The sequence below is a fragment of the Callithrix jacchus genome, chromosome 18 (assembly GCF_049354715.1).
Source record: "Callithrix jacchus isolate 240 chromosome 18, calJac240_pri, whole genome shotgun sequence".
Classification (NCBI taxonomy): domain Eukaryota; kingdom Metazoa; phylum Chordata; class Mammalia; order Primates; family Cebidae; genus Callithrix; species Callithrix jacchus.
This window is the reverse complement of record NC_133519.1, coordinates 27,050,835-27,076,889: the sequence shown is the minus strand read 5'-3', so window position 1 is coordinate 27,076,889 and position 26,055 is coordinate 27,050,835. Positions and strand designations below refer to the sequence as shown.

Genomic DNA, 26,055 nt, shown 5'->3' with positions numbered 1-26,055 from the left:
TTTTGGTTTTAAAATATATTTCTCGACTAACAGAAAAGAGGTTCTTGGATACAAGACTGATTCCAGGACTGGGGCTAGGTCAGTACAGAATGAAGATGGAACATGATAGTCTAAGAATGTTGAGAAAGTACTTATAAACAATGATAGAAATATGTCAAAAGAATACAGAAGTCAGTTTGAAGAGCTCCAACTTGCCAAATATAAAATTTGAGTTTCAAAATTAGTAACAGAATATATATATTAATGATCCATGATTCCACAATGACATAAACAAACAGAAGGGCTAACTAATAAACTTGGAAGATATTAAAAAAATCAGAAAATCATCATCTGGACAACAAACATATTAACAATTATTATTATAAGTAAGATATAATAACATGCTCAAAGGGGAGAAAATGTTAACTTTACACACTGAAATCTGGCAAACACCATCTTAAGTGATCAAAGTTAACATCACTAGCACAGAGACAAATAGATATCATATGCCTCCAGATATGACAAACTAAGGAGGACAAAATAGTACACTATAGTATTCCTAACAAAAATGGATAATCTTAATCTCAGGCACAAGGAAACACAAGACCAATTCAAACTGAGAGACATCCTATAAAATAAATAACTTACATTCTTCAAAATTGTTGATGTCACAAATTGAAGAACTGTACCAACTTAGAGGAGATTAAAGAGACATGACAAATAAATGCAGTAAGTCATTCAGAACTGGTCCTGGACCAGAATTTTTTTTTCTAAAAGGATATTAGTGAATAAATTGCTAAAATTTAAATTATTCTCAGATATATCCATATTAATTTTCTAATTTTGCTAATTGTACTATGGTTATATAAAAATTATGAAGCAAAATCAATAGGAAATTACAAAAGTTCAGAATATGGGTTCACACATTTCTGGCTTCACTTACATTATTATTGTTAGCATTTTTTTCAATTCAATTTCAACTATAATAATTATTTTAAAGAGCAGTAAAGTAATCCATCCAATAGTTATAGCATCATTTCTATAACTATTCTATTATGGCTGAGTATGTTTATTTTTCCAGAATTTTTGCTCATATGATTAATTGTCAGATTATCTTAACATAGTACCTAGAATCATCCCTTAAGTAGCATTGACAATTATGTATATACTATCAAATTGTCTTCCTGGAAGTTGACCAATTCAACTACCCCTCTCCATTCCTCTACCTGCCCTTCCCCAAATACGCACATGCTCAAGCACATACACTCACTGCAAGCAAAAGTATCTCCCATTTTGGAAAGTCACTTGGATTTCCGCCAAACTATCAGATGATTTCCTTGGTAATTTGTATTATTCTGTATTTTGGGGTTTATTTATTTGGAAAATCAAGTATTATTTAATATGTGAGATGAATGTGTGAATTTTGGTCTTTTAAAAATATTAATGTCCTTCACCATTTTCTTACTCTGTTTGGAGCTTTCATTAAAAAAATAAAATTGGCCGGGCACAGTGGCTCATGCCTGTAATCCCAGCACTTTGGGAGGCCGAGGCGGGTGGATCACGAGGTGAAGAGATCAAGACCATCCTGGTCAAAATGGTGATAGCCTGTCTCTACTAGAAATACAAAAATTAGCTGGGTTTGGTGGCATTTGCCTGTAGTCCAGCTACTCAGGAGAATCACTTGAATCCGGGAGGCAGAGGTTGCAGTAAGCCAAGATTGCAACCCTGCACTCCAGCCTGGGCAATGGAGCAAGACTCCATGGCAAAAAAAAAAAAAAAAAAGATTACATTATCAAAGTTTTTAACATTTTGAACCAATTCAGCCATTTACTTGCCATGAATATGACACTTTTCCCAATTTGGGTATAAATTTTGTTTCTGGTGTTTTCTTATATGTAGGACAGGTTTTCTTAATTTCTGTATTTCTACTGTTGTTTCAATTATTGTTTAGCTGATCTGAACTCTTTCAGTAAGTGAAAACAAGCTAAATTTCCATTGTCCCAACACCATGCATTTAATCTCTCCTTTCACCTCTGATCTACGTGACCACCTTTCACCACAAACTGAACTATCCATTACTTTTTGGTAGATTTTTAATTATTATTCTGCTTCTTTTGTTACAGCAGTCTTAGGGTGCCTTTTAGTAATTGATGATGTAAATTCATTAACCTCTGAATAATTTATTCTACTAATGAACTTTAATGTTAATTGGCCACATTCTATATACCACTGGAAAAAACTACCTTTTTTTTTAATTGGAATCTAATTGAATTGGTAATCATGGTTACTGGTCTATCCAACTTGTCCTAAAATTCCTCTAAACTATTTTAATATTTTATATTCTTTTTTAAGGTTACATTTCATTAGAGAATGTGATTTTTATTAGTATGCATCAATATTGTCTTAATTATTTTGATGTACTCGGCATGATAATAGCTAATTACAATTCATGTTGTATATGGACTTTTTTTGTCTTTCTATATTTACCACGTAGTGATAATGTAGCGTGTTGGTAAATAATAAGTTCATATGTTTTCATTCTTATCTAAAAAAATGAAAGCATTCAAGGCTATAAATGTTTGCTACAATTCTGACCACATTCCAGAATTTTTTGATAATGTTTCCACTAGCAGTACTTTTTGAACGCACTGATTTTTTAACACACAGGTACTCAGAGAAGTCTTTGTTTACTCTTTTCCAGACTGTCTGTCTGTCTCTATTTGTTTATTTGGGGCTCTAATTCACACAATGCAGATGGTACTATTTATCTTGTTTTAGAATCAATCAAATTTTCAAAATGCTCCAAGGATTACTATAAATGACATATATACATTGATGCAAAGTATGTATGGAGACAAGTACCTACTAAACCAAGCTTAACTCATTTCACTCAAATAAAAAATCCAAAGTCCTCCTAATAGCCTAAGAAAGGCAATAAATAAAATTTAGCCTCTGTTATGTTCTTTTACCTCATCTTTTTTTATCTTCCTTGTTCACGTCTCTCCAACCACACTGGACTTCTGAACTATGTAAGGCATGTTTCACCTCAAGGATTATTTACTTGTGGTTCTCTGCCTAGAAAGTTTTCCCAGGGATATTCATAGAAACATCTCTGCCTCCTCACATCCTGGTCATTCAAAAGTCACCCATACATTTGCTATAAGTATCTTTCCAACTAGACTGGATGCTTCAGTACAGCGGGGATTTCTATCTGTTTGGGTTTTGTTCAATGAGGTATCTCCAGAGCCTAGTAATATCAGGTACGTTAAAAAATAAAAAAACAAAAACAAACACCGACAACAACAAAAACTGTTGTTTGAATAAATGAGTATTTAAAATCAAAGGCTCTGAAGCCATAATGTCTGGGTTAAAATCTCAGCTCCCTCTTCTACTAACTGAATTATTTGGATCAACCTCCATAACTCCTCTGTGTATCAGTTTCCTTCTCAATAAAAAATATTAATAGTATTTATCTCATAGAGTAGTTCTGAAAGTTAGTTGATACATGTGAATAGTTCAAACAGTGTCTATGAAAAGTAACTGCAAAATATATGTTACCTATTTAATTTCTAGCAGATTTTGCTTTACATAAAATCCAATCCTTCATGACATAAAGTTTTACTACTTTTGGAAAGTACACCTTTTATTTATGTAAAAAAAACTGTCCTATTTTTTTCTTACTTTTGGGGTTTTTGTTTGTTTTAGTTTTACAGTATTCTTTAGTTTGCATTTGTCAGGCTTATACTCAACTATCCACTATTTCAATTGTTTTTGTGTCAGTTTATTTAGGTTTAGCTATTATTTGGACCATAGTTAGAAATGAAGGGTAAGGCCTTCAATGCAATATCATGTCAGCTCCATCTCATAAAAACACTAGTAGCATTTCCTTCTCAACAACTATCCGGTCCTTTAACAGTTGCTAAGAATTCTCCTGAGAGAAACGGTATTTAATCCTTAAGCATGCATTTACCACGTATAATAGTGACTCATAGATTAAGTAGCTCTCCTTCCTTAAGTATTTTCTCTTTTATACAAATTCTTATTTATATAAAAGAATTCTTTTTATTTATATAAAAGAATTTATATAAGTTCATCAATTCTATAAATTCTTCTAAGTCGGCCGGGCACAGTGACTCATGCCTGTAATCCCAGCACTTTGGGAGGCCAAGGTAGGTGGATCACCAGAGGTCAGAAGTTCAAGACCAGCCTGGCCAACATGGTGAAACCTCATTTTGTTGTTGTTGTTGTTTTTGAGATGGAGTTTCACTCTTGTTACCCAGGCTGGAGTGCAATGGCGCGATCTCGGCTCACCGCAACCTCCGCCTCCTGGGTTCAGGCAATTCCTCTGCCTCAGCCTCCCGAGTAGCTGGGATTACAGGCACGCGCCACCATGCCCAGCTAATTTTTTGCATTTTTAGTAGAGACGGGGTTTCACCATGTTGACCAGGATGGTCTCGATCTCTTGACCTCTTGATCCACCTGCCTCGGCCTCCCAAAGAGTTGGGATTACAGGCGTGAGCCACTGCGCCCGGCCTCAAAACCCTGTCTTTACTAAAAATAAAAAATTAGGCATGGTGGCGGGCTCCTGTAATCTCAGCTACTCAGGAGGCTGAGGCAGGAGAGTTGCTGGAACCTAGGAGGTGGAGGTTGCAGTGAGCCGAGATCACACCATTGCACTCCAGTCTGGGTGACAAGAACAAAACTCCGTCTCAAAACTAACAAACAAAATTCATCTAAGTTTTGGGTGTGAGGAGAGCAATATATCCACAGGATTTCTTGCGGGAGGGGATGAGAAGATATTAACACATTTTGTCACTGTACTATCTCAAACCAAAAGTCTTTCACCACATAAAAGTAAGTGCTACACTAAAATATTTTAAAAATATGATTCTGATTGCTCTTCTTTTTCCTCCAGATTCAATTCCTGTTTAGAAAAGTTGCTATATCATAGTTGTACATATCTGTGGAGGGTACATGTGATATTTTGATAGATGTATACAGTGTGCAATAATCAATTAAGGTAACTGGGATTTCTGTCACCTAAACATTTATCGTTTCTTGTGTTTAACACTGCAGTTGTTCTCTTCTAGCTGTTCTGAAATATACAACAAAGTATTAACTATGATTTCCCTACTTTATTATCAAATACTAGAACTTATTTACCCAATCTAACTGTATTTTTGTACCCATTAAACAACTTTTCTTCACACCCCAATACCTGTCCCTCTGCCTACTACCTCCATTCCACTCTCCACCTCCAAGAGATCTGCTTTTTTTTTTTTGCTCCCATTTAAGAGTGACAATACGTGATGATTGTTTGTCTTTTGGTTCCTGGCTCATTTCACTTTATTTAATGACCCCCAGTTCCATCCAAGTGGCCGCAAATGACAGAATTTCATTCTTTTTTATGGCTGAATAATATTCTAATGTGTATATACACCACATTTTCTTTTTCCTTTCATCTACTGATGGACACTTAAGTGGATTCCAAATATTGGCTATTGTGAATAGTACTGCAATAAACATGGAATAGTACTGCAATAAAATAAAATAGTACTGCAGTAAAATAAAATTTAAAAAAGTACTGCAATAAAAATGCAGATATCTCTTCAACATAGTGATTTCCTTTCTTTTGGATACACACCCTGCAGTGGGATTGTTGGATCATATGATGGTTCTATTTTTAGTTTTCTGAGGAACTTCCATACTGTTTTTCATAATGGCTGTACTACTTTAGATTCTCAACAGTATAGGGGTATTCACTCTTTTTTTTTTTTTTTTTTGAGATGGAGTTTCGCTCTTGTTGCCCAGGTTGGAGTGCAATGACGCAATCTCAGCTCACTGCAACCTCTGCCTCCTGTGTTCAAGCAATTCCCCTGCCTCAGCCCCTTGAGTAGCTAGGATTACAGGCAAGCGCCACCATGCCCAGCTAATTTTGCATTTTTAGTGAACAGGAGGTTTCTCCATGTTGGTCAGACTGGTCTCAAAACTCCTGACCTCGGTGATCTGCCTGCCTTGGCCTCCCAAAGTGCTGGGATTACAGGCATGAGTCACTGCACCCGGCTGGGCATTCACTCTTTCTCCACATCCTTTCTAGCATTTGTTAATCTTTTTGATAATACCATTCTAACTGGTGAAACAACATTTCATTGTGGTTTTGGCTTCCATTTCCCTGATGGTTAGTGATTACAAGTATTTTTCATATACCTATTGACCACTTATATATATTCTTTGGAAAATGTCTATTTAGGGTTTTTGACAATTTTTAAATTAATTATTATAATTTGCTATCAAATCATTTGAGTCCATTATGTATGCTGGTTATTAATTCCTTGTCGGATAGATAATCTGCAAATATTTTCTCACATTCTGAAGGCTGTATTCAGATTCAATTTCTACTGTTTTCCAGCTCATAGGACTTGCTAGAAATTCCTAAGCCATGTTATATAAATGGTAACTGTGGAAACCTTTTCTTGTTCCCCTATATAGAGTTTAGTCAAAATCCTCCAGCCAGCGACCAACTAAAAACACACTTGTAGTTAGACAAGTTTTATTTACTGCTAGTTGAAATAAATATGAGTAAATGAGAGATGTCTCAGTAAGAGTGTTAGAAACAACTTACAGGATTAAGGCACTTGTTAGACAATTTGCGAGAGGGTTCAAGAACATGGGGCTTCACTGTGAACTGGATACTTCAAGTGGAAATGATTCTATAATTTAGTAACTTCTTTAATAATAAATCTTATCTAGAACCACAGAAGACCACAGGGAGGCTAAAGTTTTAACTGGTAAAGAAGCAGCAATCACTCAGATTGGTCAGGGTAGGGGTGTGTCTGGTATCTTTTGTAGTTTGCACAGTGACCTTGTTTGTTAAATGTGGCTAGACAACTTTATGGTGTGATCTTGCTTTTTGTTTCGCTTCATCACAGTCACAGGGTCTGATGTTGATGTTCTGTGAAATTATGTTCAAAAGGAGAACATAAATGCCTAGCTATAAATACCAAGCCAGTTTCCAGATATAGCAACTGCTTTCTCTCTCAAGTTAATATGCTATATTTCAATAAGGCCTTAAATTTTCTCCTGATGTATTCCATTATGTCTTACAAAAATACCTGAATCTGGTATTTTCATGGCTGTTCAGACAGATACAAACAAATCTATAAACTTCCTATAAAAAAGAACAGGCTAAATGCATGCATTGTACATGAACATAATACAGAATGAACATAGTACAGAGCTGTCATATTAACTAACCATAAAAGTAAGAAGGTGGTTACCCAGGTTTGGGAACAAAAAAACGAAAAACAGAAGTGATATAATCAAAAAGGATTTCTTTTTCACTTAGATAAAAATAACTACTATTTTTTCAAATCAGTGGAATATACAAATAAATGTTCATTAAAAACACCTCATTGTTTTTTGTTTTACTGTAAAGGATATTAGGGTAATTCTTTTTCTTTTTTTGAGACAGTGTCTTACTCTATCACCCAGGCTGGCATGATCTCAGCTCACTGCAACCACGGCCTCCTGGGTTCAAGGTATCCTTCCACCTCAGCCTCGTTAGTAGCTGAAACCACAGGCATGTGCCACCATGCTCAACCAATGTTTGTTATTTCTGTAGAGGCGGGGGTCTCACCATGTTGCCCAGGCTGTATTAGGGTAATTTTTAAAATGTGAAAATCTAGAATTTAGACAATAGTATTATATCAATATTAACTGCTTTAATTTTATTTATTTATTTTTGAGACGGAGTTCTGCTCTTGTTGCCCAGGCTGGCGTGCAATGGCATGATCTCGGCTCACCGCAACCTCCGCCTCCTGGGTTCAAGCAATTCTCCTGCCTCAGCCTCCCGAGTAGCTGGAACTACAGACACGCGCCACAAGGCCCAGCTAACTTTTGTATTTTTAGTAGAGACGGGGTTTCACCTTGTTGACCAGGATGGTCTCGATCTCTTGACCTCGTGATCCACCCGCCATGGCCTCCCAAAGTGCTGGGAATGTAGGTGTGAGCCACTGCGCCCGGCCTAACTGCTTTAATTTTAAAGTGATATTGTGATTACATAAGACAATATCCTTATCCCTAAGGAAATATGCTGAAATACTTACAGATAAAGAAACTTATGTCTGTACTGTACTCAAACAATCCATCAAAGAAATTATATACTTATATATGTAAAAGAAAGGCTGAATGACAATGATAAACAAATGTGATAAAATGTTAAGTGTTTAGACAATCTGTATTCTTTTTAGTATTTTTGTAATTTTTTTCTAAGTCCAAACTTATTTCAATATAAAAAGTTAAAAGAAGTAGCTGGGTGCAGTGGTTCAGGCCTGTAATCCCAGCACTTTGGGAGGCAAGGTGGGTGAATCACCTGAGGTCAGGAGTTTGAGACCAGCCTGGCCGACATGGCAAAACCCCATCTCTACTAAAAATGCAAATATTAGCCAGACCCAGTGGTGCGCACCTGTAGCCCAGCAATTTGGGAGGCTGAGGCTGGAGAATTGCTTGAACCCAGAAGGCAGAAGTTTCAGTAAAGATTGCACCCACTGCACTACAGCCTAGGCAACAGAGTAAGACTCCATCTTATAAAAAATAATTATAAAAAGTTAAAAAAGCATATTAGACCTCGAAATAAACTTGACAGATATTAATATCGTCAAGGCAAAGAGGAAGTGAGTAAAGGTCAAAATAATCATACAACTAATTCAAAGAGGTAAAGCTATATCTATTTCACTCAAGACTACAGTCTATATTCCTTGGAAAAGCTGTAAGTTTCAACATAATAAAGTGTAATTCAATGACTGATTTATAATTTTCCTATCTCTAAGATAAACTATATCCTGATTACTTATAATTTACCAGTAAGTTTTAAAAATCTGCCAGGCACAGTGGCTCACACCTGTTATCCTACCACTCTGGGAGGGTGAGGCAGACAGATCGCTTTAGTCCAGGAGTTTGAGATCAGTCTGAGCAACCTGGTGAAACCCCATCTCTACAATAAATACAAAAATTAGCTGGGCATGGTGGTGCACTCCCATAGTCCCAGATACTTGAGAGGCTGAGGTGAGAGAATTGCTCGAGTCTAAGAGGTCAAGACTACAGCTCTCCAGCCTGGCTGTCTCAAAAAACACAAAAAAGAAAAACAAAACCCTTTAGATTTGTTCCATCACAACTTGGTAAAGAAAATAAAATTTAAATTCTTACCACTGAAAAAGCAAATATTAAAATTTGAATCTGCCATTATGCATTAAGAGCTATTCAAGTGCTAATCAACACCACTGCATTCAAAATGGCTGTCTTTGTGACAGGACATTTTAGTAAACTAATCTATGATTTTATAACTCAGGCAATTATACTCATGGTATCATTAAAACAAACTGTTAAAGATATAATTTACCTGAGAACTGCCACTGAAACCTGGAGGTTGGCTGTATTCTGTGGAATCAATAATACTACTGCAAAATGAAGAGAGAAAAATGTGATTTCAGTATTTACATTATTTTCACAACAGAAAAAGCAAATTTAAAGTATATCATATATAAGCCCAGTACTTCTAATTTCTAGGCAAAGAAAACATTTATTGCCAATCATTTAATTAGGCATCAAATACACAATCCATAAAATATCAATAAACATTTAAGCAATTTACCACTTCAACCCACCACCTCAAAGATATAAATCAAGAAATAATATCAATAGGGGATAACCACAAGGCATGTGTCTATACAGATTTATTTGTTTATAATTCATTTTAAGATAGATTAATAAGGTTTGGGAAACTTTAAGGAAAAGAAAATTTACACTATGGGGAAAACAGCACAAGCATGCAATCAAAAGCTATGGTTAACAGACCCTGCTTTGCCATTAAAAAGTTATATGTTCTTGAACAATTACCTTATAATCAATCACTCAAGTTTCCTCATCTGTAAAAATAAGGTAACGAAGGCTAGCTATTTCTGAACTACCAAAAGAATAAAATAAATGGTAAAATAACAATAATCTTGTTTTCGTAACCCCAAACCAATATACTAGTTTCCTCTGCTCTGGTCAAACAGAATCTGCTTTTTCCACAGGTTCTTTTTATTTGGTTATATCCTCTGTATATTCTCCTATCTAACCCTAAAAAAACCTCTAGAAGTCTAGACTATCTTTTACTTCCTCTATCTTAGCATTTTTATCTTACCATTTCATCTTTCCTATCTCTCTCCTATCTTTAAATAAGCCTTATATAAAAGACTATCAATAATTGAAAATCACATGACATATATACCAATCATATAAACGATTATTTACTTTTTGTAAATTCTTCTTCTCTATTTCTACTATAAACATGTTTAGGCTGGGTGCAGTGACTCACACTTGTAATCCCAGCGCTTTGGTTCAGTCTGACCAACATGGTAAAACTAGGTCTCTACTAAAAACAAAAAACTTAGCTGGGCGTGGTGGCACGCTCCTGTAATCCTAGCTACTCAGGAGGCTGAGGCAGAAGAATTGCTTGAACCTGGGAGATGAAGGTTGCAGTGAGCCGAGATGGCACCACTGCACTCCATCCTGGGCGACAGAGAGGGACTGGGTCTCAAAAAACAAGCAAGCAAGCAAACAAAATTGTATTCTTTCTACCCTATAAAATTTAAGCAATTGAGATTACTAATTAGAATGGTTCTATATGCAAATACACAAAATGATTAATTACTTAGTACTGAAAGAACCTCAAAGATGACAGCATGACAGGTACTCTAAGAAGTACACAGTTTGAATTTTACCCAAAGGGGTGAATAACCTGACTCTGGGCAAGTGATTAATCTTATTTGAGCTCTAGCTTCTCCATCTATTAAATGATGGAGACGCATCAGAGAAGTTTGAAATTTAAATAAGATAATGCATATAAAGTATAATGCCAAAACATTGTAAACATTCAGTAAATTTTTCTTTTAATAACAAAATTAGCAATATAAAACTTCACATTTTCAAAAATCATATGAATCTGTCTACACAGTAGTCTTTTGTTTTCAAAGGCATAGTTAATGGGTACAAACATACACTCAGATGAAAAAAATAAGTTCTAATGTTTGACAGCAGTTAAAATATTCCAGCTATTTCAAAATAGCTGGAGAAGACCAGGCACAGTGGCTCATGCCTAAAATCCTTGCACTTTGGGAGACTAAGGTGGATCACTTGAGCCCAGGAATTCAAGACTACCCTGGACAACTTAGTGAGACTCAGTTTTCTATATATAATTAGTTGGGTGTGGTGGTACACGCCTGTGGTCCCAGCTACTCAGGAGGCTGAGGCATAAAGATCACTTAACCTCAAATGGTCAAGGATGCTATGAGCTGTGATCGCATAACTGCATTCTATCTAGCCTGGGGGAAAGTGAGACCCTGTCTCAAAAAAAAAAAAACAAAACCAAAATATCCAGAAGAAATGATAAACCCTAGCTGGGTGTGGTGGCTCACGCCAATAATTCCAGCACTTTGGTAGGCTGAGGTGGGCGGATCACTTGAGATCAGGAGGTCAAGGCCAGCCTGGCCAACATTGTGAAACCGCATCTGTACTAAAAATACAAAAATATTAGCCGGGCATCGTGGTGTATGCCTGTCTGTAAACCCAGCTACTCAGGAGGCTAAGGCAAGAGAATCGTTTGAACCCAGGAGGCAGAGGCTGCAATGAGCTGAGACCATGCCACTGCACTCCTGCCTGGGCAACAGAGCAAGACTCCATCTCCAAAAAAAAAAAAAAAAAAAAAGAGAGAGAGATGTTAAACCCTCAAGGTGATAGGTGATGGGATACACCCCAAATACTCTGACTTGATCATTACACATTCTATGCAAGTTAAAAAAAAAAAATCACAAGTACCCTCATAAACATGTATGAACTATTATGCATCAATGAAAAAATAAAGTTAAATGGCTGCCAAAAAATGCAACACATATAAAAAAAACTTAATTGTGTTCTCAACAAGTCCTATAGCATAAGCGAATTATAAAAGAGCCTTCAAAGAACTGAACCATAAAAAGAACTCAAATGCTCTTGCAATGAGTTTATTTTGATAAAATATAACCATTGCTCACCTTCCCTATAGAGTCACACACTGGTAAGACAAGATCACATGCTATTTTCAGTTTACTCCATCCAGAGACTAACAGGACTAAAAGTGAGGTAATGCAATGCATTAAAAATCTCTCTGTTCTTTCTACTGATGAGACACAATCCCCTAGCATTTTTATAACATTAATAAAATTGTGCAGTTTTATATTTAGAGGCCCATAGAACAGAACATTTCCAGCTATACATTTTCATGGATTTATGATTCAGAATTCTGTGACTGTAAGCCTGAAAAATGAATGATACTGATATATCAGTGTATATAGTGATAAAATCCTACATTTTAAATATACATTAAAAAATACTCATCAGTTTTTTCAAGATAATAAAATTAATAATTAAAAATAGTATCTTATTAATAATGATTACAGAATATGAAATTTATTATCTACCAGGTCTTAATTTTATTCACTAAGAAAAAGGTATAATGCAGACTGCATCAGAAAATTTTGAATAATAAAACCTGTTAATTCTGCTTAATATATATATCATTCAAACACACACACACACACAGAGGAAGAGAAGAGAAGAGAAAGAAAAGAGAAGAGAAGAGAAGAGAAGAGAAGAGAAGAGAAGAGAAGAGAAGAGAAGAGAAGAGAAGAGAAGAGAAGAGGAGAGAAAATGTTAGAAATCACTGACAGGGCTGGGTCCCTCTTGATTCTGGTGCTATTACTTAACTTTTAACTACTAGTTAACTTTTGATTCATCTACAGTCACCAGATGGCAATAACAGTATCAGTAGACCATTTACTGAGGGTTTACTATCCACTAACCTAAATAATTCAAACTTCAGAGCTCTAACCTAGATAATACTATTAACATTCTCATTTCTCAAGTGAGAAAACTCAGGCGCTGAGAGATTATATATTTGATCCAAGATAACAACACTGGGAAATAGCAGAGTTACTACTCAAATCTAAGCAGTCAAGTTTCAGAGTCCACAAGAACCATCATGCTATATAAACTACCCAGGCACTTTACATTCTCTAACTGAAGAACAGGAAAATCCCAGAGTAGTCCCCACTTTGTAGACTTATTTTAAAGAGAAAAATGAAAACGTATAAGACATAATCATTACTTTTTCAAATAAATGTCGATAAAGTTATAAAAGTCGTACTAGCTTAAGAAACTGAGGCGGGAGATCACCTGAGGTCAGAAGTTCAAGAGCAGCCTGGCCAACATGGTGAAACTCCAACTCTACAAAAATAAGCCAGACATGATGGCAGATTCCTGTAATCTCAGCTACTTGGGAGGCTGAGGCAGGAGAATCACTTGAACCCAGGAGGCAGAGGTGGCAGTGAGCCAAGGTCACACCATCGCACTCCAGCCTGGGTGACAGAGCAAGCCTCCATCTCAATAACAACAACAACAACAAAAACAAAAATGCTTAATAAAGACATCAAAAGCTGTCAAGGGAAAAAATTTTCATGGTGGTAACTAAAACTGATTTAGAAGTAATACAGTTTAATGAAAAGATAAACAGTTTTAATGTTCTTGCTGGTAACAATGAAAAGCTTTGCTAAGATAAACAATGCCGCTGTTAATTTGAGGTATAAAAGAAATTCATGGTTATGCAAGTAGATGTCATACAACTACTCTCACCTAAATTATTTTCTTTCAAAAGCAAAGACATATTTCCTAACTAGAAGGAAGATTAAGTCAATTTCACATGAGGTATACTATCATGAAGAGGTAGCCAAGAGAAAACAATGGTTCACTCTCATAAAAATAAATAGGCATACAGATTTTAGACTAGGCTTTTATCCTGAAAAAGGATGGTTTAAATTTAAATTATTAGTAGATACATAAGCTAATTAAATTATATAGAGAGTTTTAAAATCAATGAGCAAAAATAAAGCACACTGAGATCATTTTAGGCTAAACTTAGACAATAAATATGGAATTATGAATAAGGGAATCAAAATCCAAAATGCCATATTCGTACATAAAATTAGACTATTATCACTGATTTTTGTTTTGCTATAAACCATAAAAGAGAGAAAAATAAACTTCTACATTTAATAAATAAACCAAATGGAGCTACAGATAAAACTTGTTCCTTTCCAGTATTCTACATATAGTTACCGAACCAGTTTCTCCAAAAAGAAACACATTAAACAAGAAGTAACCTGAAAATACTAAATTTTTAATAATTTAATATTTTAATTGAATTTTAAATTAATAGTAAATCCCATTTATTGAGCAACCAAAATTGCTGTGGACCCAATTTTGCAGAGACCTCCACAGATACTAGAAATCAGTCTTCTTCTTTTTTCTTGTTTTCTTCCATATACCCTTTAACATCCAACACAGTCAAATATATCACCCAAAATCAACTAATATGTCAACTAACAAAAATAACAGTAGCAGCTAACATTTATTGAGTTCTTACTATGTACCATACATTATTTTCATTTCTTTAAATATCATTCTTTTTTTAAATTTTTATGTTTTTAGAGGTAGGATCTTGCTATCACCCAGGCTAGAATACAGTGACACAATTATAACCTCAAACTCCTGGGCTCAAGCAATCCTCTTCCCTCAGCCTCCCAAGTAGCTAGAACTACAAGCACACACCACCACTCCCAGCTCCTTACTTTAAACATACTATCACATTTTCTCTATCAAGATAGGTACTATTATCCTAATTTTACAAATAAGAAAACTGAGGCATATAGAAATTATTAAACTTGACTAAGGCCAGCCTGCTAATAAGTTGTGGAGATAAAATTTGAAACCAGGTAGTAAAATTTCAAATCCTTCCACAAAATTGCCAAGGCAACCTATGTCTTCTCTTCTTTGTGAAGAATCACTGCCCTGCCATTTTGAATGGGATGTTTCCCTTTGTTGTCTTAATGTTTTATTATTAACTATGGGATGATTTCTACAATCCTCTCATCCTCCATTTAAAGTAATGATGCCTAGTTTAGAATAGCAATTACACCACTTAACTGTGTCATACTGGGCAAATTAATCTCTGTGATGCAGTTCCCCAAAATGTAAAAGAAAATAAAACCTATTACATGAGATTTGTTATGAGAATTACATAGCACATGTAAATTACAAAACAGTACTCAACGCATAGCTGGAGTACTACTTTTGACAGCTGCAACTTGTGCATATACATGCAGTTACCCTCTAGGACGGTATTTCTAAATTAGGTTTCCTGATTTTGATGCAAAATCAAACTGAAAATTAAAATAAAATCTTTTTTCATTGTCTGTTAAGAAATAGACAATCCTAAACTCTTCTCATGGTACCTGAATTTCAAGGAGACAAATTCTGTATAAATAAATGTCAGTGATTACAATGGCTTTTTAGCAATATATAGTTTTTTTGACAATATAGTTTGGCCTTAAAAAAACAAAAGTTTGCACTCAAAATGATTATATAAGACCTCAAATCCTAAAATTTAAAACTGAAAATCAAATGCTTTTTGTCAACCTATTTAAATGAAATATAAAAAAACCTTATCTGAACACATGTGACATCATGCTTCAGTGTTGAAATATTAATGTGCTTGATTATGGGAAAGTCCCTCTTATTTCTCCATCAGTATTATATATGACATATGTACTCTGTTACCTTTCTAAAATCTAAAATCGGTGAAGGCAGGAAAAGAATACAACTATTAGAAATTAGGAAGACCGATTCTTCTAATTAGCATTAAGAACAATTAAATTAGCATTGAAAACAATTAAAAATCCAAAGGTGGGGGCATGCGGTGAATGGTAAAAAATATGATGGGACTTGGGTAGGAGAGAGAGTGAACAGCAGAAATAGTAAATGACAGCAGCATGTGAAATTTTACATTTGTATATAGATGTCCTTATACCTAAGACAGTTTTATCAAGTGCAGTTTTGGTTTTCCTAGGTACCCCCATTTCTGACCTCCTAGAATCAAAGTACACCTGTAATAATAAAAAGAGTGAAGAGTTTCCTATGTGACTCTAACCTGAAAAAACAAAAAGCCATAAACAAGAGGGTCTGATCACAGCATATAAATGGAATTAATAGAGCATGCTGGTATATACCAATAACCCGTTTCCTTTACAGAGACTTGATTTTAATTGTGCTGGCTCTCTCAAGCTCAGAAACTTTGAGGTATTTCAAAGACATTATAGAAGAATGTGTAACTTTACATAATACAAAGTAAAAGAATTAAAAATCTTTACCCGATCCTGCGCAAAACATGAAATATGCAGTTACAAAACATTTGTGTTGAATATATGAATTTTCTCTTATGAAAAGGAAAATAAGCATGTTAGAATTAGGGATTTATTTAAAAACATGTCAGTAACACAGACTTATCACTGATTACTAAATGAATCTTCACATAAATTCTAAAGTATCATCTCTACCATTCCCAAACCCCAGGCCTGCATTTGAATATCTAAAATCCACCTCAAACCTAACCAATCAGATTTTTAAAATCTGTGTTTCAAATAGGAGTCTTGATTGACACTCATAAACACTGCGATTTGGCTTCTTCACACCTCCGATTTCAGAATTTAAATGAACTGTTAACATCTTCATCAAGCAGTGCTTTTATATCTTTTCTTAAATTTTTAAATCAACAAGGTGAAACCCCGTCTCTACTAAAAATACAAAAATTAACCAGGCATGGTGGCGCACGCCTGTAGTCCCAGCTACTCCGGAGGCTGAGGCAGGAGAATTGCCTGAACCCAGGAGGCGGAGGTTGCGGTGACCCAAGATCGTGCCATCGCACTCCAGTCTGGGTAACAACAGCGAAACTCCATCTCAAAAAAAAAAAAAAAATTTTTTTTTTAATGTTTCTGGGAACACAGCAAGTGTATCCACTTATGGAGTACATGAGATATTTTGATACAGGCATGCAACATATATCACATCATGGAGAATGGGGTATCCATCCCCACAAACATTTATCCTTTTCATTACAAACAATCCAATTATACTTTTTTAGTTATTTTAAACGCACAATTAAATTCCTATTGTCTACAGTTGCCCTGTAGTGCTATGAAATACTCAATCTTATTCATCCTAATTATTATTTTTTTAAACCATTAAACGTTTCCATCTTCCCTGTCCCCTAGTCCCACACTACCCTTTCCAAGCTTCCTGCAATGATCTTTCTATTCTCTAGATTAATGAGTTCAATTGTTTTGATTTTTAGATCCCAGAAATAAGTGAGAACATGTGATGTTTATCTTTCTGTGCCTGGCTTATTTCACTTTACATAATAAACTCCAGTTCTATCAGTGTTGCAAATAATAGAATCTCATTCTTTTTTATGGCTAAATAGTACTCCATTGAGCATGTGTACCACATTTTCTCAATTCATTCATCTGTTGATGGACACATAGGTTACTTCCAAATTCTAGCTATTGTGAACAGTAATACTACAAACATGGGAGTGCAGACAACGCTTTCATATATGGATTTCCTTTCTTTTGGATATACACCCAGGAGTGGGATTGCTGGGTAATACGGTACTACTATTTTTAGTTTTTTGAGGAACCTCCAAACCATTCTCCACAGTGGTTGTATTAATTTACATTCCCACCAACACAGTACAAGGATTCCCTTTTTCTACATCTTCATCAGCATTTGTTACTGCCTAACTTTTAAATAAAACCCATTTTAACTGGGGTGAAATGATATCTCATTGTAGCTATGATTTGTATTTCTGATGATCAATGATGTTAAGCACTTCTACATACACTGGTTTGCCATTTTTGTCTTCTTTTGAGAAATGTCTATCCAAATGTTTTACCTATTTTTAAACGGATTATATTTTTTCCCTATAGAATTGATAGCTCCTTATATAGTCTGGTTATTAATCTCTTGTCAGATGGGTAGTTTGCAAATATTTTCCTTTGCTTTGCAGAAGCTTTTTAACTTGATATGGTCCCATCTGTTCATTTTTGCTTTGGTTGCCTGTGCTTGTAAGGTATTACTCAAAAATTTTTTGCCCAGAGTTTCCTCAGTGTTTTCTCATAGTTCATAGTTCGAGGTCTTTAAGTGTTTAATTCATTTTGATTTGATCTTTGCATATGATGAGAGGAGGGATCAAGTTTCATTCTTCTGCATATAAACACCTAGTTTTCCCAGCACCATTTATTGAAGAGAATGTCTTTTCCCAGTGTATGTTCTTAGCACGTTTGTCAAAAATGAGTTCACTGTAGGTGTGTGGATTTGTTTCAGGGCTCTCTATTCTGTTCCACTGGCATGTGTCTGTTTCTATGCCAGTACCATGCTGCTTTGGTTACTATAGCTACAGAGTATAATTTAAAATCAGGTAATGCAATTCTTCCACTTTTGTTCTTTTTGCCCAGGAGAGCTTTGCCTCTTCTGGGTCTTTTGTGATTCCACATAAATTTTACATTTTTTTTTTCTATTTCTGTGAAGAATGTCATTGGTGTTTTGATAGTGATTGCAATAAATCTGTAGATTGCTTTGGTACAATGGAAATTTTAACAATACTGATTCTTCCAATCCATGAACATAGCATGTGTTTCCAGTTTTTTTTTGTGCCTTCTTCAATTTCTTTCATCAGTGTTTTATAGTTTTCATTATAGAGATCTTTCACTTCTTTCGTTAATTCCTAAGTATTTAATTTTTTTTGTGGCTTTATAAACAAGAATACTGTATTCTTTTTCACACTGTTCACTGCTGGCACATAAAAATGCTTCTGATTTTTTGTATGTTAACTTTGTATCCTGCAACTTTACTGAAGCTGTATCATTTCGTTCTAATAGTTTTTTGGAGGAGTGTGTAGGTTTTTCCAAATATAAGATGATATCATCTGCAAACAGATAATTTGACTTCTTCCTTTCCAATTTGGATGCCCTTTATTTCTCTTGCCTGACTGCTCTAGCTAGGACTTCTAGTACTATGATGGGCAACAATGGTGAAAGTGGGCATCATTGTTGAGTTCCAGATCTAAGAGAAAAGGTTTCATTTTTTCACTAGTGTGACTAGTTGTAGGTTTGTCATATATGACCTTAATTATGTTGAAGTGTTTTCCTTCTATAGTCAGTTTTTTGAAGGTTTTTATCACAAAGGGATTCTGAACTTCATCAACATCCCATTATTACTTTTTTCTTTTTTGAGATGGAGTCTCACTCTGTCGCCAGGATGGAATGCAGTGGCGCGAACTCAGCTCACTGAAACCTCCGTCTCCTGGGTTCAAGTGATTCTCCTGCCTCAGCTTCCTGAGTAGCTAGGACCATAGGCATTTACCACCATGCCCAGCTAATTTTTGTATTTTAGCAGAGATGGGGATTCACCTTGTTGGCCACGACGATCTCAATCTCATGACCTTGTGATCCGGCCACCTCAGCCTCTCAAAGTGCTGGGATTACAGGCGTGAGCCACTGTGCCTGGACAACATCCCTTTTTAAGCATAAACTGAAATGATCATACTATTTTTATCCTTCATTTTGTTGATAAGAACCCAAGGATATTTTATAGGTATCCTGAAATTAAATAATCATAATTACTACAGTATTTGAGTTAAACAAATGAATTTACATTATTGGAATAAAGAAGTCTGTTTACACTAAATTTTAAACAGAATAATCAATTTACCCGCATGCCTTATTTTTCCTCCTAAGACTATGTAACCATAAAAGCTGGGTTCTAGGGTCTGCCATATTCACAACTACATCCTAGTGTCTAACAGTGTTTCCTAATTCTAACCTTTAACTGACAAATAATAATTATGAATATTTACAAAGTATAAAATATTTTGTTCCTGCATACATTGTGAAATGATCAAATCAGAGTACAGCATATCCACGACATCAAATATTTCTTGTGATAACATTTAAAATCCTCTTTTGTAGCTCACACCTGTAATTCCAGCACTTTGGGAGGCCGAGGCGGGTGGATCACGAAGTCAAGAGATCGAGACCATCCTGGTCAACATGGTGAAACCCCGTCTCTACTACAAATACAAAAAATTAGCTGGGCATGGTGCCGCGTGCCTGTAATCCCAGCTACTCAGGAGGCTGAGGCAGGAGAATTGCCTGAACCCAGGAGGCGGAGGTTGCTGTGAGCCGAGATTGCACCATTGCACTCCAGTCTGGGTAACAAGAGTGAAACTCCGTCTCAAGAAAAAAAAATCCTCTTTTGCTATTTTGAAATACACAATTCATTATTATTAATTATAACCACTTTGCTGTGCAAAAGAGCACCAGCACTGATTCTTCCTGTCTAACTATAACTTGTACTCACTGACAAAGTTCTCCCCTCTCCCTATCCACCTCTATTCTCTGTTAACCACCATACTATGCTCTACTTCTATGAGTTTATTTTAGATTCCACATGTAAGCAAGATCATCTAGTATTTGTCTTTCTGTGCCTGCCTTATTTCACTTAATATAATGTCCTCGTGTTCATCTGTGTTGGTGCGAATGACAGAACTTCCTGGGTTTTTATAAAGTGTAATAGTATTCTAGCATATATATATATATATATATATATATATATATACCCTATGTTTTAAATCCATTCATCCATTTACATAAATACTCAGGTTGTTTGCATGGCTACTGCGAATAATGGGATAAAGAGGATGAAATTTTTTCATAGTGATTTTATGTCCTTTGAGAATATTCCCAGTAATGGGATTGCAGGATAGTATGGTAGTTCCATTTTTAGTTTTCTGAGGAACCTCCATAATGTTTTCCAAAATAGCTATACTAATTACAATACCACTAACAGTGTATAAGAGCTCCCTTTTCTCCACATCCTCACCAATTATCTTTCTGATAATGGCCAATCTAAGAAGAGTGATGTGGTATCTCCTTGTGGTTTTAATTTGCATTTCTATGATTATTAGCATTTTTTTCATATACACGTTGGACATTTGTATGTCTGCTTTTGAGAAATATCTGTTCTTTTACCCATTTTTAAAAGGGTTGTTTCATTGAGTACTTATATATTTTGTTCCTTGTATATTTTTCGTATTAGTCCCTAATCCAATGTATGATTTACAAATATTTTCTCTCAATTACTGGGGTCTAACATTGTTTTATGCATGCCTAGTATACCTCACATACTGGCTGAATGACTGAAAAGAAATTCTTCAAATATTCTAAAAAAAATTAGTTTCAAAAAAAGTTTTCAGAACTTAACCACATTTCTACTACCTATCAATTTTAATGAGAAAGTACAGATGTACAAAGAGTGTCTTCTACATTAATGCCATTGAAATTTGTTTCCTTTGCTTTGCGTTTGTTTTTGTTTTAGTTCAGAATCAAGATTCCTTAAGATTCTTCAATCCTTTTACTGACTTTGGCATCAAGTTTAACTCCTTGGCATGGTTTAGGGTGAGAATTAAGGCAAGTAATCTTTAGTACTCACAAGAATAAAACAATCAAATGGTTTTACTACTCCACATAAAGGTAAGCTTCATCAAAATACTGCAAAACACCATTTATGTTAAAAACTCTCCAATGCAAGTATAGTTGTCATTTCTTAAAATCCATCTGTAATCACCTAACTGTAGATTTGGGAAAAAGTGTTAGCAGGTGTATAGAAAATTTCCTGTATTGTCATAATTTTCCCCTAAAATAAGGATTAGTTCTACTTGATCATAAAACATTTCATTTCCTGAATTAAAGAAAATCTTTCCAACTAAAATAAAGCTGTTGAACAAATAATAATTACCAAAAAGTACTAAGAACTTAAGATTAATATGTGAAGCAGCAGTCATTGACAATGCATTGGTGATGGGTGATAATCCAGCCCAAAGACTCACTATACAAAAATAGGAAAGATGGCTTGCTTTTCATCTGCTATACTAAAGAGCCTCGGTGTCCTCCATATACCTCCCAAACATATTTTCTTTTAAAGACCAGAGATTAGTATAATTGCATCAAGTGACATGGGTAAACTAGAGAAATTTCTTAATCTAGTCCAGAAACCATTATTCAATATTGTTGCTTAAATAAATATCATTAATTTATTCAAATTATAAAAATACAAATTCATAAGGTACTAGACCACTACCCTACATATATATGTATATTTTTTTATGTTCATGTAGTTCCTACATATATATTTTTAATGTTAAATATTCCTAGCCTCTATAAAATGATTTCTTGCTTTTTCCTATTATCCCTACACTTTGATTCATCTGGAACTTTCTCAAAATTATAGAAGCACAAATAAAAGGTATATCTCAAAAACATCTGATAGAGTAAATAAAATTAAAAGCGTTTTATACAAATTCTTACCTATATATTTTATTCATAAATCTCCTCCTTCCTCTGGCACAGAAAGAAATTCAGAATTTATACTAATATATGCCTGCTTGACAATTGTTTAAAAAATGAATTAAACTTTCCCTTATCAGTAAAGGCATTTTAAAGATGAGAGATTATAGATCAAAAAATTTTATTTAGTATTTGTACTGTATTTATTTACTACTTTATATCTTAGAAAAACAAGACTTCTTAGGTAAATTTAACTCCAGCAACTATCTGGATCATATAAAGCATACCTAGCCAACTAATACATCATTTTCAAACTAAGTTATTTGATGTTCTGAACACAAAGAAGAGACTAATAACTCATCATTCTATAATTGCTTAAAGACAAAGAATAAAGCAATTATGAGATAATTATTTCTAAGACAGAAATCACATCAATAAGATACATTTAGAAATTTAAAAGCAAAGCTACTACAATGGCTTTGAAGAGGATTTAAAACCTAAAGAATAGTATGCCAATGTTACTCAGCACACCAGATTTTCAGCTAACCTCAGAAGGATGACTAGGTCTATAGTAAGCTAATGGGTTCATAGGCTTAATAAGTTATTTAGCTCTGCTTTGTATTCAATTACACATATAAACCACATACTATTTAAAGAGCCTAAAATACATATTTGTTAATCCATGTAGAGTCCACCCAGTTTACCGCTCTCAAAAATTCAGAGATAATCAAACCTGGTCTATGGACATTTTAATCTAAAAAAATATAGTACTGTCACATATGCCAGGAAGAAAATCAAACAAAAATGTTTTGCTTTATTAAAGTTTGAGTTAAAAAGTTAAAAATGTCTAAAATATTACTAATATGCTAGAAGGGTGGCTAGGATATATATCCTTACAATCATGCTCCCACACACAAGAACCAATTCCTCTTGGCAATAAGTAAAAGAGACTATGTTTGCCTATCAATCTCTAATTTACTCATTATTTGCACACAACTATATAACAGTAAAATGTACACTATGGTTTATGCTGAGAATTATGGAGACTTTCTCCTCAGAATTTAAAGCAGATTAAAAACGATCTAAGTATAGCAGTCATTGGTTTGATTATTATATGAAAAGTCTGAAATGGATGAAAGGTTAAAAAAACTTCAACTGATTAAAAAAAAAAAATCATACCTCACCTCAATGAAGCATGGCTGATAGCTTTTATGGCAAGATTAAAATAATTAACTTACTTATTAAGTATAGTAAAGGTCAATAAATTCACAAACTGTGAAAATTAAATGACATTCTAGGTCAGGTACATATTTATTCAAAACCTTAAGTGCCTATTATATATACAAACATAAAAATGTAGAAGTATATAAAAAACCCAATATTCACAGGATTACACTACAGGATGGAAAACATGTATTTTTTTTCCCCCAAAGTAATACATCTTAAAGAAACAGAATCAAAATAAGTAGAATCTTTACAAAACAAACAAGTGGTTAATTCTATTTCCTGCTTCCTTTTCCCTTACCCTAATATTTTAGGGAAAGGGCATCTGAAAAAAGAATAGAAAGACCTCATCCCAGGTTGTCGGTCTTTGGGGATAGTTACTTAACAACTGAATCCAGAAGTTTCTAGGCAAAAGGTATAGGATAGGCAAAGATAACCTAACATTCTGCTCTGGGAGTTATCTACAATTTTAAAGCATGAAAGCAGTAGGCTGGAGCTAGGTGATTACAGAGGGCCATGCAAAGAGATGGAGCTAAACCAATTTACATAACAGGCAGCTACTGAAAAATTTTAAACAGGAAAGAAACATCGATAGGTTAAAAAATTATTGCTAGAATCAGTGATGCTAAGGATCTAACAAGGCAGAAGCAGTAAAACAGGATATGACAATTATACCTAATCGAAATAGGCAGAATATAAAATTCTGTGGGGCTGTGAAAGGGAGAAAATACCATTATTTGGCTTCTGCTTTTCTTTTTCATTTAAATACATAATCTAAGCATAAACCCAGAATCTATGTAAAGGATTCAGTGACCTGACATAATACTGATCTTCATTGTAGAAAACTAACAAATCTAGAAAAGAGCTTTGTAAAGTAAGCCTGCTTAAAAGAGAGATCAAAACTTTTTAGTGAGGAATAACAACAAAAACTGGCATTTAAATAATAAAGCTAATAATTATGACAGTAAAAAGATTAGTATAATTGCAACTACATGCTATTAAGAATAAAGGAAAATAAAATATGAATAGTATTATATAATATAATATTCTTCCCAGCATGTCTGATTTCAAATCTTTAGGATCATTTTCACTCAAGAGTATTTAAGGGCTACATCATTTTTCCCAAGTGCCTCTCTTAATCCTTGAGTGATATTCAAATCACTTGTTTACAGAAAATATCAACTCTTAAATAAAATTCTGTTTGCCTATTTTCCCTTCTTGAACTGTTAACCAGTATAACTCTGCTAGAATCTAATTTAATGATAGTTTTGCAACCAATTTTAGCAATTCTCCATAAATTTCACAAAATCTAGTATGTTTTACAAGATCTGCTACTTTATTTTACAATACAACCACTCTTACCTCTTCCATAAACAAAATCCTAATGCAAACCAACATCTTTCTTCTGGACTGCTACAATGCTTCCTAACTTTCCTCCCAGCTTCCAATGTCAGGGGGTTGAAAGAGACACTGATAGTATCTTCTCTGTCCTCCACACAGGGGTCCAAATAAACATTTAAAAATCCAAGCCAAGGCCGGGTGCGGTGGCTCACACCTATAATCCCAGCACTCTGGGAGGCCGAGGCAGGTGGATCACAAGGTCAAGAGATCAAGACCACCCTGGTCAACATGGTGAAACCCCATCTCTACTAAAAATACAAAAATTAGCTGGGCATGGTAGTGCATGCCTGTAGTCCCAGCTACTCAGGAGGCTACGGCAGGAGAATTGCTTGAACCCAGGAGATGGAGGACGCAGTGAGCGGAGATCGTGCCATTGCACTCCAGCCTGGGTAACGAGCGAAACTCCATCTCAAAAAAAAGGAAAAAAAAAAACAAAACTAAGCCAAATCCTGCTCAACACTATCCCATAACATTCCATCATAATTAGTCTTTACTTCATTCACGTATCAATTTAAATGTCACCTCCTTGGAGAAGCTTGACTATGAAAACTAAAACAGAATCCTCTTGCAAAGCCCTTGCATGCCTAATTGTTCTTCCTCAAGTACTACAGTCATACATCACTCAATGACAGGAAAACATTCTGAGAAATGTGTCACTAGGCAATTTTGTCAATATGTGATCTTAGAGTATTCTTATACAAACCAGGATGGTATGTGTACCAATGTCCCACCACCATTACTGAGTATCAATCATTTCCCCTACTTGATCTGCAATGCCAATATCAAGTGTCATATATTAGGTTTCCTTATGTGCCCTATTATTTTCTTATGAGATCACCGTCACATACGCAGTCCATCACTGACTGAAACGTCATTAAGCAGTGCATAACTGTATTATATGTTATATACTACTACTATGCTATACATTGGCTCTTCTATATTTCCCCCAACCTCCATACGTACATCCCAAAAGGTAAGCTCCAAAAGGATAGGGACTTTGTCAGCTAGATCCAACACCTAAAATAGTCCCTAGCACATCAGAGGCATTCAATAAATAGAGCAATTAAGTAAATGCACTACACTGTCACAAGTTCATAAACTCCAACAATCAATGAGAGACTGAGTAACAAAGATCTGGAAG

The 26,055-nt window shown here is 34.8% G+C and overlaps 1 protein-coding gene across 7 annotated transcripts in view; it reads right to left on the bottom strand.

Annotated features, from left to right (window-relative positions):
• COP1 (COP1 E3 ubiquitin ligase) overlaps nt 1-26,055 on the bottom strand; it is a 229,676-nt gene that overhangs the window by 134,726 nt on the left and 68,895 nt on the right. For all 7 annotated transcript variants that reach the window (XM_002760336.5, XM_008984964.4, XM_008984965.4 and 4 more), the window contains one exon: nt 9,377-9,434. In XM_002760336.5, the coding sequence (XP_002760382.3) occupies nt 9,377-9,434 (58 nt within the window). The remainder of the gene's footprint in view (nt 1-9,376; nt 9,435-26,055) is intronic.